At 42.2% G+C, this 14,833-nt stretch overlaps 2 protein-coding genes across 2 annotated transcripts in view; both read right to left on the bottom strand.

The window, feature by feature from the left end:
- Positions 1-6,403, bottom strand: part of FMN2 (formin 2) — a 409,490-nt gene extending 403,087 nt beyond the window's left edge. Inside the window, exon 1 of the mRNA XM_045294279.1 lies at positions 4,703-6,403. Coding sequence (XP_045150214.1) covers positions 4,703-6,245 — 1,543 coding nt within the window. The 5' untranslated portion in view covers positions 6,246-6,403. The remainder of the gene's footprint in view (positions 1-4,702) is intronic.
- A 673-nt stretch (positions 6,404-7,076) lies between these two features.
- The window catches only part of LOC101661651 (dnaJ homolog subfamily B member 1-like), a 41,600-nt gene continuing 33,843 nt past the window's right edge, over positions 7,077-14,833 (bottom strand). The window contains exon 2 of the mRNA XM_045294224.1: positions 7,077-7,213. Within this exon, the coding sequence (XP_045150159.1) occupies positions 7,077-7,213 (137 nt within the window). The remainder of the gene's footprint in view (positions 7,214-14,833) is intronic.

Genomic DNA, 14,833 nt, shown 5'->3' with positions numbered 1-14,833 from the left:
CAGTGAATGTACAAATGTGCTTGACACATGGATATATGTATGGATTGTGATAAGAATTGTACAAGCCCCAATAAAATAATTTTTTTAAAAAGAGGAAATTGTGGAACAGAACAAGGACATATTCCACGATATAACATCGGGGCAGTGTATGACATGGTTACATCCTCTCACCATTCTTATTAACTGGCTGCTGAGCAAATAGAGAAGTCAGTTTATATGAAGAAGAATGTGGCATCTGGATTGGAAGAAGGCTTATTAACAACCAAATGTATGCAAATAACACAAACTTGCATGCTGAAAGTAAGGAGGATTTAATCAGCATTTGCTGATTAAGATCATGGATGCAACCTTCAGAATGGATTACAAATCAATATCAAAAAGGCCAAAATCCTCACAATTGAACCAATAGGTAACATCATTGTAAGTGGAGAAAAGCTGGAAGTTGTCAAGGATTTCATCTTTCTTTAATTGACAATCACTGCTCACAGAAACAGTAGTCAAGAGATCAAACTACACACTGTATTGAGTCAATCTGCTGCACAAGTCCTCTTTAGAAGGTTGAAAAGTAAGGTTGTCCCAAGCCGTGCTATTTTCAATCTTCTTATATGGATGTGAAAGTTGGACATTGAATAAGGAAGACTGAAGAAGAATCAATACATTTGAATTGTAGTGCTAGCAAAAAATATTTACAGTACCGTGGACTGCCAAAAAGAACAACAAAAATCTGAATTAAAAAAAGGGCTGATACCAAGGGCTCATGTAGAAAGAAAATATTTTGAAAAGGATAATGGCAACATATGTACAAATGTGCTTGATACAATTGATGTGGTAGCCAAGTTCTTAACTGTACCGCCAGAGCTCTGGAGAGATGATAGATAGATATAGATATAGATAGATAGATGATAGAAGATAGATAGATAGATGATAGATAGATAGATGATAGATAGATAGATAGATAGATAGATAGATAGATAGATAGATAGATAGATAGATGATAGATACATACATACATAGACCCTATACATTGACCAAAAGGCAGTGGTTTGAACAGAGCAAGGGGGTATAGAATCCTTTAAAATCTGGAAAGGAGTATGTCAGTGTTGCATTCCTTCACCAAATTTATTGATCTGTATATGCTTCTAAGACTCCAATTCTACCTTAAAAATCCAGCTAAACCAGAGCATGTACACTGGTACAGATAAGAGCCCACAATACAGGAATCCAGGACAGATAAACCCCCTCAGGGCCAATAATGAGAGTAGCAATACTAGGAGGGTGGGGGGAAGGTGGTGGTAGAAAGGCAGAATCAATCACAGTGATTGACATTACCCTTCCCCCCAGAAAAATGGGTAAAGTAAGCAAACAACAACAACTTACAACCACCTGCAGTTGGTGTAAGACATGAAAAAAATAATAATTTATAAATTATCAGGGGTTCATGAGGGAGAGTAGTAGAGGGAGAGAAAAAATGAGGAGCTGATACCAAGGGCTCAAGCAGAAAGAAAATGTTTTGAAAATGATGATGCCACCATATGTACAAATGCGCTTGACACAATGGATGTCTATATGGATTGTGATAAGAACTAAAAGAGTCCTCGGTAAAATGATTAAAACTTTGTTCACATGATATGGAAAGCTTGCGAACAAATATCTGTAGATACTGAACTCATAGACTGAGAAGCTGGATGAGCTGAAGAAGAATACAGCATCAGCATCGGAGGACGACTTACAAACTGCAGATGACACAACTTTGTTGAAAACAAAGACCACTGGAAGAACTTGGTGATGAAAATAAAAGCTGCAGCCTTCATTATGGATTGAAATTCAATGTAAAGAAAAGCAAGATCCTCATAAATGGACCAATAGACAGCATCATGATAAACAGAGAAAAGATTGGCATCTTTAAGGTTTCATTTTGAGTCCATAATCACTGCTCATGGAAGTAGTCAAGAAATCAAATAACTAATTGCATCAGAAAAATTTACAAAAGACCTCTTTAAAGAGGTCACTTTAAGAACAATTGTACATCTACCCAAGCCACAGTATTTTCAATCTCCCCTTATGTTATGTGAAAACGGGACAATGAATAAGGAAACTCACCACCATTCACTTGATTCTGACGCCTAGCAATCCTACAGGACAAGGTAGAACTACCTCTATGGATTTCTGAAACTGTAACTCTGTCAAGGAGTAAGAAAAAGACCCCAGCAAAATTGATACAGTTGAATTATAGTGTTGGTAAAGAAAACTTAAAGTACCATGGACTGCCAGAAAGAACAACAAAACATGGAGCTTGTTGGAAATGCAACTGTTAAGCTCCATAAAAGTAAAGATGACTAGACTTTGTCGCATGTATTTAGGAGGGACCATTGTCATCAGGAAGGATCATTCCCTAGAAAAGGGCATCCTGCTTGGTAAAGCGGAGAAGCCGAGAAGAGAAAAACAGGAAGGCCCTCAAGGAGAGGAATTGACAGTGGCTGCAAATATGGACTCAAATATACCAACAATTACATAGATAGAGCAGGACCAGGTTGTATTTCATTAGTTGTAGATAGGCCAAAATCAACTCAACAACACCTAACAACAACATAAAGATATTTGTTAAATAAATGAAAAGGGATAAACTTCCAAAGCCTTAAGCCACTAGGAAAAGCCATTATTAACATAGATTAACAATAGTCTTAACGATGGTGGGTTTTTCCACATTTTTTCAAAAGTAATCATTTTAAAATTGTTGTTTACCTAAACAGAATGTACATGATTTGTCAGCCACATGAAATTTACTTTTCAATGTTCTTCTACCTGAAAGTCTTTTTTTTTTTTTTTAATGTAGCCAGTGTCCTAACAACCTATGCAATTAAGAAGTTCAGGTTAGAAAAGAAATGATGGGGAGAAAGAGGGCAGGTAAAATGAACAGAAGAAATGGCTAACTACGATGGCTATCGTGGTCGAATCCATCCCTCCACACAGGAAACCAGGGTTGGATTCCTGGCCAGTGAACCTCATTCCCAGATACCACTTACTCTTACTTATCATAGAGGAGTGCATTTTGCTGTGATGATCAGAGCTGTCCAATTAAGACGGATGAGGGAAAAAGTCCTGGAGATAGATTTCCACAATCCAGACCAAAAGTTATGGACCGTAATAGTCCAATCAGCTATGAATCATAAGTATCGTACATGACTAGGCAGAGTTTAGTTCCATTGTATGCACAGTGCCCAAGAGGTAGTGACCAATTGAACTGCAACAGTAACATTAATCCACAGAGTAATGTAAAAATTAATAAAAGTAGCAATTACAACATTAACAAGTTAACCAAATAATAGTTGTCTTCATTGAAAATTTTCATTTGAATAGTTTTCTATTAAATAAAAAAGATTCTCAAATTGTGCTGTACATTTTTAATCATTCAAATATTTAACATAAACCTACCATGCATGAGACCCAGTACTTAAAAGAATCCACAATTTTCCTACTTATAATATTCTCACATTCAATACCACATTCAATAATTAAAGATACAATTTTTAAATTAATATGACCCAAACAGCCAGCCATTTTTTCAGTGAGGGGGCTCTTCAGTAAATGTCTGTAAAAGAAAATTCACTGTACTTGACATTAAGAACAATGAACTGATCCTTGAGTTATACTTGTATAGTGATCTGTGTAAGATAGTATAAAAATGCCAAGGAGAAGGACAAGTCGGATCACATGGGCTTTAGGTCTCATTTCACCTTCTCTAAACTACATCCCAAGTGGACCATGAAACCAAATGAGAAGTGTCCTAATAGTCCATTTCATTGTGTATAAACTTTGTAGTAGCATGAATCAAATTTGCTTACATGATCCAATAGGCATGATCATCTAACCAAGTAGCCAGTTTAAAAATGCAGTGAGGTAAACTACATAGTACACATATACAAAACCCCAAACCCCAAACTCACTGCCACTGAGTAATCTGACTCAAAGCTGTCCTACGGGACAAAGTAGAACTGCCCCTGTGGGTTACAACTGTACATCTTTCCATGAGTGGAACGTCTCATCTTTGACCAGCAGAGCCACTAGTGGTTGCCAACTACTAACCTTGTAGAAGCAGCCCGATATTAACCCCTACACTACCGGTGTCCTACACATACACAAAGGGGCCTCCAAAAGTTGGTAGGAAAATGGAATTAAAAGATAATGGAATTTTTCTATGAATTTTTGAAGCCACTTGGTACATATATGTGCATATATCTATGAGCTTGGTCATAGCTTTGGATAGAACCAGATTAAATTATTTGTTTCTCCAACGCTGACATGTGAGAAAGGACCAGGAACAATTTCTTTCCTTATAAGAATGTAGGGATAAGGGAGAAAAGGACACGATGATTTAAGAAACAAGGAAAAACTATCTGTTTGGGGTGACCCTGGACATAAGGAACACCAGGTTCTCTGGAGAGAGCATTTGGGGGTGAGCAGAGAGGGTCCCATTCTAGTGACGACTGTGGATCAGATACAACTGTGTTCCTTTTAAGCCCTTATAAAAATTTATAAAAACCAACATGTATGCCAAAAGCATTTTGCTGCAGAGATAAGGAGTCCCTAGATAGGGCACACATGTGGCAAGCCTTTCAGAGTCTGTGAAGGATGAACGGAAAGGAAGGTTGCTGATTGGCAAGGTGACAGGATTCCTGCGAGACTAGGGACAGGGCACACTCACCTGTGAATACGTTCTGGAAACCATCTGCAGCCGCCTGAGACCCAGAGGACTTGCTGGCCAGGGCCAGGGACACCCGGCTGGAATGGCTGACACCATCCGAGATGGTCCCACGTTCTAGCAGATCTGCGGAATCCCCATCTTTGGGCTCGCAGGTACTCAGCTCGTCAGTCCAGTCTGCAGAGAGGCTGAGGCCGGCTCCAAGGCCGCCATCAACCTGGTGCTTTTTACCCTGGGGGGCTGTGGTAGCAAGAGCTGATCTCTGCCCTCGGATCAGGGAGGACTCCAGCCGCCTCTGGATCCTGGGGCTCTGGCTTGGGGACTGGGAAGGTGAGTGATTGGGTGAGCTGAGCTGCCTAGTGGTGGTCTTGATGTAGCATGGGGTGATCATCCGGTAGGGCTTAAAGCAGCGTGGGCTTGGGGCAGGGCTGCCTGGGAGGGAGGCAGTCTCAGGAGTCCGGGGACTTGCAGCCCCCTCGGCTTCTTGCCCAAGTCCCTGAGGGGCCTCTCCCATCTCTTGGCCCCCGTTCTCCCCCGGAGAGCCTTGGCGGGCATCATCAAAGGCGTCTTCTTCCCCATCCTCATCTGTGTCCACTGCCTCTAGAACAAGGGATTTGGTCACAACCTCTCCAACCTGGGTCTCAGGAAATGGGAAGGCACCCACTGACTGGGTCACAGGGAGGGGGCCCTCCGAGTGGGGGGAAGCACTGGAGGCCAGTGGAGGCTCGCAGTTCTCGGGTAGGTAAGAGGGGGTATGCAGAGTCTGCTCAGAATTGTCATTACCCAGGGCTTCCTCGGTCCTCACGCTGAACCCCAGCAGGAACTGGTCCAGACTCAGGGAGGCCCCAGGCTGAGGGGGGGTATCAGTGGGCGGCACTGTAGTTTCCCCTGAGCCTTGTTTTTGTTGTTGTTGCTGCTGCTGCTGCTGCTGCTGCAAGCGGATCGCCTGCTGGATGTCTGAGAGCAAATCCTCTTGCTCCGTAGCTGAATGAAAGCTGTAAATATCTGTGTCCGAGCCCGAACTGGTCCTTTGTCCATCCTGGGCCCCTGCCGCACTTACCACATCCTCAGCAACCGCCTGCCCCCCAATCTCAGCCTCGGCCGGCCCAGGTCTACCTGCTCCAGTCACCTCAAAAGGGTCCACGCACTCGAAATCCGATAGGCCCGTTTCATCAGCTGAGAGGCTGAGGTCCGGGGTCTTGGTGACCAGGGACTGAGCACTGTCCAGCTCTTCAGTCTGCAGGGCTTGGCCGTCCAGCACATCCCCGCGTGAGCCGGCCGTGGATTTAGCCCTGGACAGGTTCTTCCTGATCCGCAGGTTGGAAAACACGGAGGCTCTGGAGTCTGACTTGCTTTTCTTCTTCCCAGGCTCCCCGCTGCCGCCGCCGCTGCCTCCCTTTCCATGTTTGCTCAGGGCCTTCTTAACCCCGCTCCCCTTCCTGGCTGCTTCCACATCCGTGGGCCCAAGAGCATCTTCGGAGGCGCCAGCGCCTTCATGAGAAGCATCCCCTGTGCTCCTCTTCAGCTTCCCATCCTGGTTCCCCATGTTGCAAGCCGGCCGCCGCGCGGCTCCTCCTGAGGTCAGGCCATCGTGACCCTCCTTACCCCCACTCTTGGGCGGGAGGAGGCTCTGAAGCAAGTTCGAGTGCTGCGTAAGCCGCCTGGAGCCCAGGCCCCCGGGAGCCCTGATGGCCTTGTTCTCAGCTGCCACTGGCTTGGCTTTCCATAAGGAGCCGCCTTTCCGGCGGCTGCGGCTGCTGCCTGCGGCCGGCACTGCGCGAACGTGCCGGGTGCTGCGCCAGGCGCCGCGGCCGCCTCCCGCCAATGGCTGCTCGAGATGCAGGAGCAGCCCCAGCCTCCTTCCTGGCGGGGGGTCACCCTCCCCGCTGCCTCCCAGTGGCTCCACGGAAAACAGGGGCAAGAGACACGTTTCCTCTATCTGGGGGACTTCGGTCTCCACTGTGTGAATAGAATGCATTGTTCCTCCCCAAAGGGCTCTTCAGCTGGGTGCACACAACTTCAAAGTTGCCAAACCTGCCGTGATAAAAGTTCAATACAAAGAAATTTAAAAAAGGAAACCTGAAGCGGAATGCCATAGGTTCTATAATATCACTGACAGAAGCAGAGGAATCTGCCTGCAGAAGCACAAGCCTTAAGTAAATATTTGCTGCATGAATGGATTCTTGTTTCTTGAATAATTGATTATTCCCTGAGAACTGTTAGCATACTCGAGACTGTGATTGGGGAAAGACTACTACCCACAGCACTGATTTTATGCTTTATACAGACCTTGTGTTCTGTTGCTCCCCGCCCCCCGCCCCCCAAACTTTTTGACACCAGGGAAGGGAAGGAGAAAATACTAGGAAAGTAAAGTTGATTAAAATGCTAATCTCCAAAATTTTATGTGTTTGCCATATAAATCAAACAGCATCTGTATTAAAAAGGGATGCACATATATGACAACTCCCAGGAGGTCAAACTCATCCATATTAAACATGTCACTATTGTTGCCGCCTATAAAGAGAGAAAAGAAACATCTTTGTCACAAATGAATGAATTCAAACGTTAAGCTGTAAGCTAGCACTTTCCCAAGAAAAGGCTTCATAGCCAATTGTGTTCTTGCCCTCATTTTAAAAGTTTGCAAGTGTAGTGGATTATCTTTAATGTTCTGGCTGCAACATTAACATAAACAAATTTTCTAATTGTAAAATTTTCATTATTTGAAGTACTTATAAAAGATCTCACTGCCATGGAATTGATGCTCACTCAGAGCAACCCTGTAGAGCATGGTAGAAGTGGCTCTGGAGCTCATTATAGGAGAAGAAAGTCCCATCTTTCACCCAGGTGGTTTCAAACTACTCGTCTTGCAGTAGCAGCTCAAAGTGCAACCCCCTATGCCACCAAGGCTCCTCCCCTGTAAAATGTTGTCTATATTTAAAAGGCATTGTGTGCATATCACTGGTATAGTGGTGTCACTTGATAAGTGTTACAAATTAGAGAGCCATTGCTAACCACTTTAGTAATATGGAACAGCTACCTTACATTTTAATATTTCTAAGGTGATCCCCAAAGAGGAAAACCACCACATATTACATGTGATAATTGTGGACAGCAAATGTTTGGTGTTCATTGGCAGATTATGAACCTACATTTTAAGCCTTCTATATTTAAAAGAGAATATCAATCCTGTGTATCTCTGAGATGAAATTATTAAGCAGCTGTACTGTACTGGTCTTTTTCAAACTATGTTATTAAAATAGATAAGTTGGGTGGCCATTTTGTCCTTAGTAGCTCATTCTAATAAACTGTTTGGAGAAATCAACTTGAATAACTTTGCCAGGATAATATCCCAGACTGTAAGCAATCACAGATACTTAAAAAGCCTTTGTTTCACATCTTTCACAGATTTTTGTCTTCTTCCTGCTAGAAACCTCAGAGGTCTTATTGGAGTTTCCTGTTTCTTTTGATGTTGATGCACTTTTTAAATAATGATTGTTGCTTTTTCTTTAAGAGCACAGGCTTACTTGTGAATTATTTATTTCCTTACTACTTTGTTTTCTGCTGTATTCTCAACACTCAGAAGAAGAAACAAGAGAGGGAGGCCGGGAGGGAGAAAACGAGGATTGTTAATTTGTTCACATCCTTTGAATGTGAAACAATAGGTGACAGTTGTGCAAAAGAACACAGTTTACAAAGCTCTGCCATGAACCACCACTACCAGGACCACCACTGGACCTCCCACAACCCCCCTCGACAGCATCTGGTGAATATCCGAGCATTCAATCACTGTACCATCAGGGCTCCCTGATGTCAGTTAGAGATGTGTGCTGTCAAAGAATGTAGTTAGTGAATAAAATCAGAGAGGCTGAGATTTGCCAAAGGCAAATAATAGCAGAGACAAAATGCAAAGCTACTAATTCCAAATTCGTTTTAGTAAGCAAAACTACACAGTTCGTTCTTTGGGAGACTGGAGAGGAAAAGTATCCTGAAAACAAACTACAAATGTTGCCAAAATATTCTTTGGTGTTAAATAAAAACTCACTGTAATCAAGTTGATTCTGAATCAGGAAGACCCTATTGGACAGAGTCTGAGAAATGCCCCTGTTGGTTTCTACGGCTGTAGCTCTGTAAGGAAGTAGAAAGCCTCATCTTTCTCCCATGGAGTGGCTGGTAGCTTCAAACAGCTGACCTTTGGGTTAGCAGCCAGTGGGTAAGCTACTATACCACCTGATTCATGGTCTAAGCTTAACTCCAACTGGTCAAGAAAGAATATTGTATCTGCGGTGGCAAAAAACACTTAACAAAAAATTAGAATTCCTATCTCATGCCTAGCCCATGGTAGATGTAGAATGTAGAAGAGAAATATGCAAATAAGCTCTGTTCTACCTTCAAAAACTCTAAGCTTTTACCTAGCTTTTTTCAGTAAACCTTTCCATATTACCTTCCCCAAAACTATTGCATGACTGAGAAAGTTGGCTATAGGTTGGATTGTATCTGAAATTCTGAGCACTGGGTTTGTGGAAGATTACAGTGTGCACATGTCGATGTTAGCCTGTGAGCTGGCTCCAACTCACAGGGACAATATGTGCAATAGACGAACACAACCCGCTCCTGCTCCTTCCTCACAATTGTTATCTCCTGACACACGTCCACAATATGGGAGACAAGTCTTGTGGTTTCTAAGGAGCATTCAGGCTGTACTTCCTCCAAAACCTACTTACTATATATACTTGAGTATAAGCCAACCCAAATATCTGCAGAGGCACCTAATTTTACCACAACCACCACAATAAAAATGTGCTGAAAAACTCAGCTTATACTCGAGTATCTATGGTATTTGTTCTTTTGGTACTTTGTTTCATGGTACTTCAATATTCTTCTCCACCAACACCCACAGTTCACCATGGAACAGTTATGAATGGTAGATCTAGTCACTAGATCTAGTGACTAGATTTAGTCACAAAGAAAGTTAACCTAGAGGACCAGACAGTCTGATGTACGGGAAACAATTTGCCATGAGATTTGTTTATCCTGAGAGGGAAACTTCCCCTCTCTCTCCTTAAATACCCACTGGAACGCTCTAGAGGAAGCAGCTAATGTGTTGCTTATAGAAGCAATGGTAAAGTGGCTTTATGATGTTCTGTATATCGTGGAAGCACAACGCGAAAAATAAACAATGCTAGACTGTGAGCCTGAAAAAGACAGATAAAGTCGTGACCCCAGGGAAAACAGACACCACCCAGGGTATGAGGGAGAAACATCCAAAACATAGCAAGGCCAGCCACATAGTTTAGAAGAGACTTAATGCTAACAAATTTATAAGCAACAGAAGACCACTGGGCATCACTCTTTCCTTGAGTGATGGCCAGTGCCTGCTATTTCTTGTATTTAGTGACCATTGAATCATCTGAAGTCAGAAGGCCTATTAGCAGGTTTTCCTCATTGAAGGCTCTCAGCTTGAGATAAATAACACTGCCTGGACCTTGCCCTTGGTGACTGAGTTCTCTGCATCAAGAAGCATATTAACAGCATTCCCTCAAAAAAGGCTCCCAGTTAGAAGTCACCATGCTGACAGACTAGGGATGGATGGTTTGTAGTACTAATCTCTGAAACTTTCTCTGAAACCCTTCAAAAAATAGCAGTATGCATTAATGGATTCCTGGATACATATTCAATAAAACAAGGATAGTAAAATGTTGATGGTGTAATCTAGGAGACCAGTCCCTAGAAAAGAGCATAATGCTTGGTAACGTAGAGGGCTAGCTACACGGAGGAAGGGTTGATGGATTTGATACAGTGGCAGCAACAATGGGCTCAAACTTAACAACAGTTGTAGGGATGGTTCAGGTCTGCTATGTTTGTTTAAAATTTTCTGTATCGGGGAAGAGTTTCTTGCAAAAACCTTATTGGGGGGGGGGAAAGTGAAGCAGTGTGAAATTCTCAGCTTTTTAAAATTAAAATCACTTTATTGTTTGTAGGGATTTTAAACATTTAAAATGGGTTTTGCAACTGGCTGACTGACTCCTCATGGCCCAAAAACATGTTTAAATTTTCTCTGAATTCTCATCCCTGTCTCATCTTCCCCTTCATAGTATAACATCACACACACTGGACTGGAAAGACAAGGTGCTTATTTCCTAAGATACCTTCTTCATTTTACCCCTCCTGCAACTTTTAGCAGGCACTCAACAGATTGTTTGAAGAGTCTCCTCACTTCACCACTTTCCCTTTCCCTACCTATTTGACTCAATTGCCTGTCATTTCTTTTCTTCTTATTTTAACAGGCTTCTCCCTCTTCCATTCTTGTCCCTCCCCCTCTTTACTCCTTCTCCATTAAACTATTAACTGGCTATTAAAAGGTTGAGATAGTTATTGTGCCAGCCTGGCTGATAAACACAAGTGGGATTAACTGAAGGGCGGAGAGATAAATGGCTCGGGGAGCCTAACCCTTCAGTATATAATACAGTGAACCCTCGTTTATCGCGGTTAATCGGTTCTAGACCCTACCGTGATAAATGAAATTCCGCGAAGTAGGATTCCTTATTTGTAAATCAAATATTTTCGTAGTTAGAGCATAAAGGACATGAAAAAACACCCTTTAGTCACCATTACACTTGTATTACCCAATTTATTAAACGAAAAAGGGAAAATAAAGTAAAACATTTTGGACGTTACAATTATCATTTATTATTTATTATATTATTTATGGCATCAAGCGTGTACAGTATGAGCCAATCAGTGGCAGTAATGACAGAGCATGCACTGTTACGCAAAAACCGCGACAGAGTGAAGCCGCGGAAGTCGAAGCGCGAAGTGGCGAGGGTTCACTGTATAGTATCTATCTATCACTATATAATTTAACAGTTCATTTCTTGTGTTATATATCTAATTATCTTCATAAATAAATATATAAACTTATCAGCAATCTGGTTTTATCTCTCTAGAGAAGCCTGTCTAACACAAGGTAAAGTAATTTTTGCTATTTTTTTCTCCTCTATGTTTAACCTTGGTGAAATGCTTGATCATCTTTAACAGATATATAGGGTTGCCTTTCTTCAGCAGGTGAATAAACCTCCCTTTAAAAATCTTTTTTTTTTTCTCTCGCTCTCTCTGCTTACTGTCAACTACTAAGCTGTTGCTTTCCAGAGCAGATCTTCAGGGCTTCCTTCTGTAGTACTGCAGGTCTGAAGAGCCAACCCTTTGACTAGTTATTGTTATTAGTTGCAGTGTAGTCAGCACTAACTCATTGTATATAATAAAACTAAACACGTCTAAGTCCTGTGCCATCCTGGTAATTTTTATGTTTGACCCCATTGTTGCAGTCACTGAATGATACAACAACAAAAAAAACCAACTCACCATCCTTGCTTCTGAAGAGCATTGTGGATCTAATCCTTCCAAGATAGGTTTGTTTGTTCTGCCAACAGTCCCCAATACTTTCAACATTCTTTGCCCACAATCTTATTCAAGTACATCAATTCTTCTGTGCTCTACCTTACTCAGCATGCACCTTTTCCATGCATTTGAGCCTATTTAGTATACCATGCCTTGAGTCAGGCTCACCTTAGTCCTCAAAATGACATCCTCAGTTTTCGATACTTTACATAGACCTTGTGCAGCAGATTTGCCCAATGTTTGATTTCTTGACTGCTACTTCCATTTATTATGGATCCACACAAATTGAAATCTTGAACCACTTAAATCTTTCTCTAGTTATGATGATATGCTAGGAACCTTGTGGGGTACTGGTTACACATGGAGCTGCAGGGCCAGCTGCAAAGCCAGCAATTCCAAACTACCAGCAACTCTGTGGGAGAAAGATGGGGCTTTCTCCTCCATTAAAGAGGTACAGTCTTGGAAATGCACAGGATCAGTTTTACCTCATCCTATAGAGTCACTCTGAGTCAGCATCAGTTCGATGACAGTGAGTTTGGCTTTTATAAGTTTTATCTATTCATTCAGATGTGTGGATTTGGCTTCTTTTATATTAGTCCTGGAGTACAAACCATTTGCACCATGCAGACTTCCACAAATCACAGAGATTTCTCCATTATTCTCTTTAGTGCCTTTAAACTCCATTCATGTTTCTCATCACAACTGCCACTCCCACCATTCCAGCAGACATCACTTATTGACTTTTCCATCTCCGCTCCAACAACCATCCGTTTCTATGTTTATTATCAATGCTTCTAACCAGAGGTGTTTTTCTCACCAGGAGACATTTGGCAATATCTGGAAACACTTTTGGTTACCACAAGAAGGAGGGAAGTAATACTGGTGTCTAATGGATACAGGCCAGGGATGCTGTTTGATATTCTAGAATGGACAGACCAGCACCCATAATAAAGAACTAACCAGTCCCAAAGTTCAATAATGCCATGACTAAGAAATTCTGCTTTATCAAGAAGCCTCTCACAGAGCTTACAAACAGTAAATGTTTATTGAATAAGTGAAAGAAAAAAGTCAATCAAAAATTTATTTCTCAGATAAATAACCTAATTTAGAATCCCAAAAACAGACTCTAACAGGACAATTAAGAATTTAACATTATTTCTACAGTGCCAAATATCTTAAATATGGAATGCACTCTTCTCTCTGAGATATTAGTTTCATAAACTATGCGATCTGTATAAATATACCAATCCCCCAATACTCAAAAATATTTTTAAAGCCCCTGCTCTTAGCAGAAATCTTCTGTAACAAGGTAACAGGACAGCACTCCCAGAGCTCTGAGATAATAATATGCACCACAAATAGGCAGCTAGGTGGCTTTCCATTTCTATCATCACTGTACATTGTATCATCTATAATAAAATGAACCCCAATGTAACCAGACTGCATTGATTAGCCTGAGTGTCGCTATTTTGGATTGGCCCAAGTGTGGACACTCTGTAGCTACCGTGCTGCAATTCCTTTTGTAACTGCTGATCCATTGCATTCATTTTTGAAATTGCTGATGGTGCTGGTAAGCCAATGTTTTATTTTTATTAATTCCTGTTTTTTATATAGCATGACACCACTGCCCTTCTATCTTGTTTATTCCACAGTATAAAAACTCCCCCTTGTTAAGCACTCAATGTCAAGAGATGATTAGGCTCTTGCCACCTCTTCACGGCCTATTAATAAAGGCTAACTTTGATTCCAGTTGTATGAGGGTTAACTTATCCAGGCATCACATTTGTAGGTACCAGCCAGATTTCCCCACACGAAGATGGGTCACCTCTTCCGAGCCCCACTGACTTTCTAGGGAAGGTGTCCCCTGAAGATGTTCCAGGGCCCCAGGTTAGGTCCTCTCACCTCAGACCAGCTGTCACCTTGCCTTCCATAAGGCTAACTGGTAAGTACAGTGGGCCCTCAGGTCTAGAGAAGGAGTAATTGCTGATGAGAAACCCCCATGACAATGATTCATAGAGGTGAGATGTCACCTGAATCTTGTCCTGGCAGCCTCCATGGGAGAAAACTGTTTAAACTCTGAGTGACTGGTGAGTGTGGTGTGTATGTAACTGGACACAGTCCTCTCTGAACAGCATGTGAGGCTCCACAACTTCTGTCATGGTGTCTGGTTGGCACCTCACCACCCTTTCTTCAGAAAGTGGACTTGAACCGGGGTTTATATGGTTACACCTGAGCCAATATGCACCTGAAATGCCTGTGAGGGTCACGGAGAGGCAGCCACCTGTTTAGTCTCCTTGAGGCTCCCCTTGTCTGTCAAGTGCTGTTTTGGGAGGGATTTCCCCACGTTAGGATTCCTGGCTAGCTGCCTCCTCTTACAGAACATTTTATATGAATCATTGGTTGCTTAACAATTGGCCTCATTGTTATGGCCCCTGATTATTGATCTCTGTCCCCCAAACTCTTGTTTGTTTTCTGTTATGTACTCACTGCTGTCTTCCTCTTAATGGTCCAATGCCTCCCGGTCTATGTCACTGTCACTTCAAAGGTTTAGTAGGTTCCTCTTTATTCTCTTCTGTAATCTTCAATATTACCCATCTAGATTTGATTCTCTGGAGACCTTCTCTGAGAACTCTCCTTGTTAGTTCCCCTTTTTTGTCTCAAAGGAATACTTTTGCAAAATGCTCAACTTAAAACGTGAAAGCTGGTAGCTTTCTGACGGCCCAGAGTTTCCTCTAATTG

This window comes from Echinops telfairi, unplaced genomic scaffold (assembly GCF_000313985.2).
Source record: "Echinops telfairi isolate 266 unplaced genomic scaffold, ASM31398v2 ScPeMD7_3509;HRSCAF=4178, whole genome shotgun sequence".
Lineage (NCBI taxonomy): Eukaryota > Metazoa > Chordata > Mammalia > Afrosoricida > Tenrecidae > Echinops > Echinops telfairi.
This window is presented reverse-complemented; position numbering and strand designations above follow the sequence as displayed.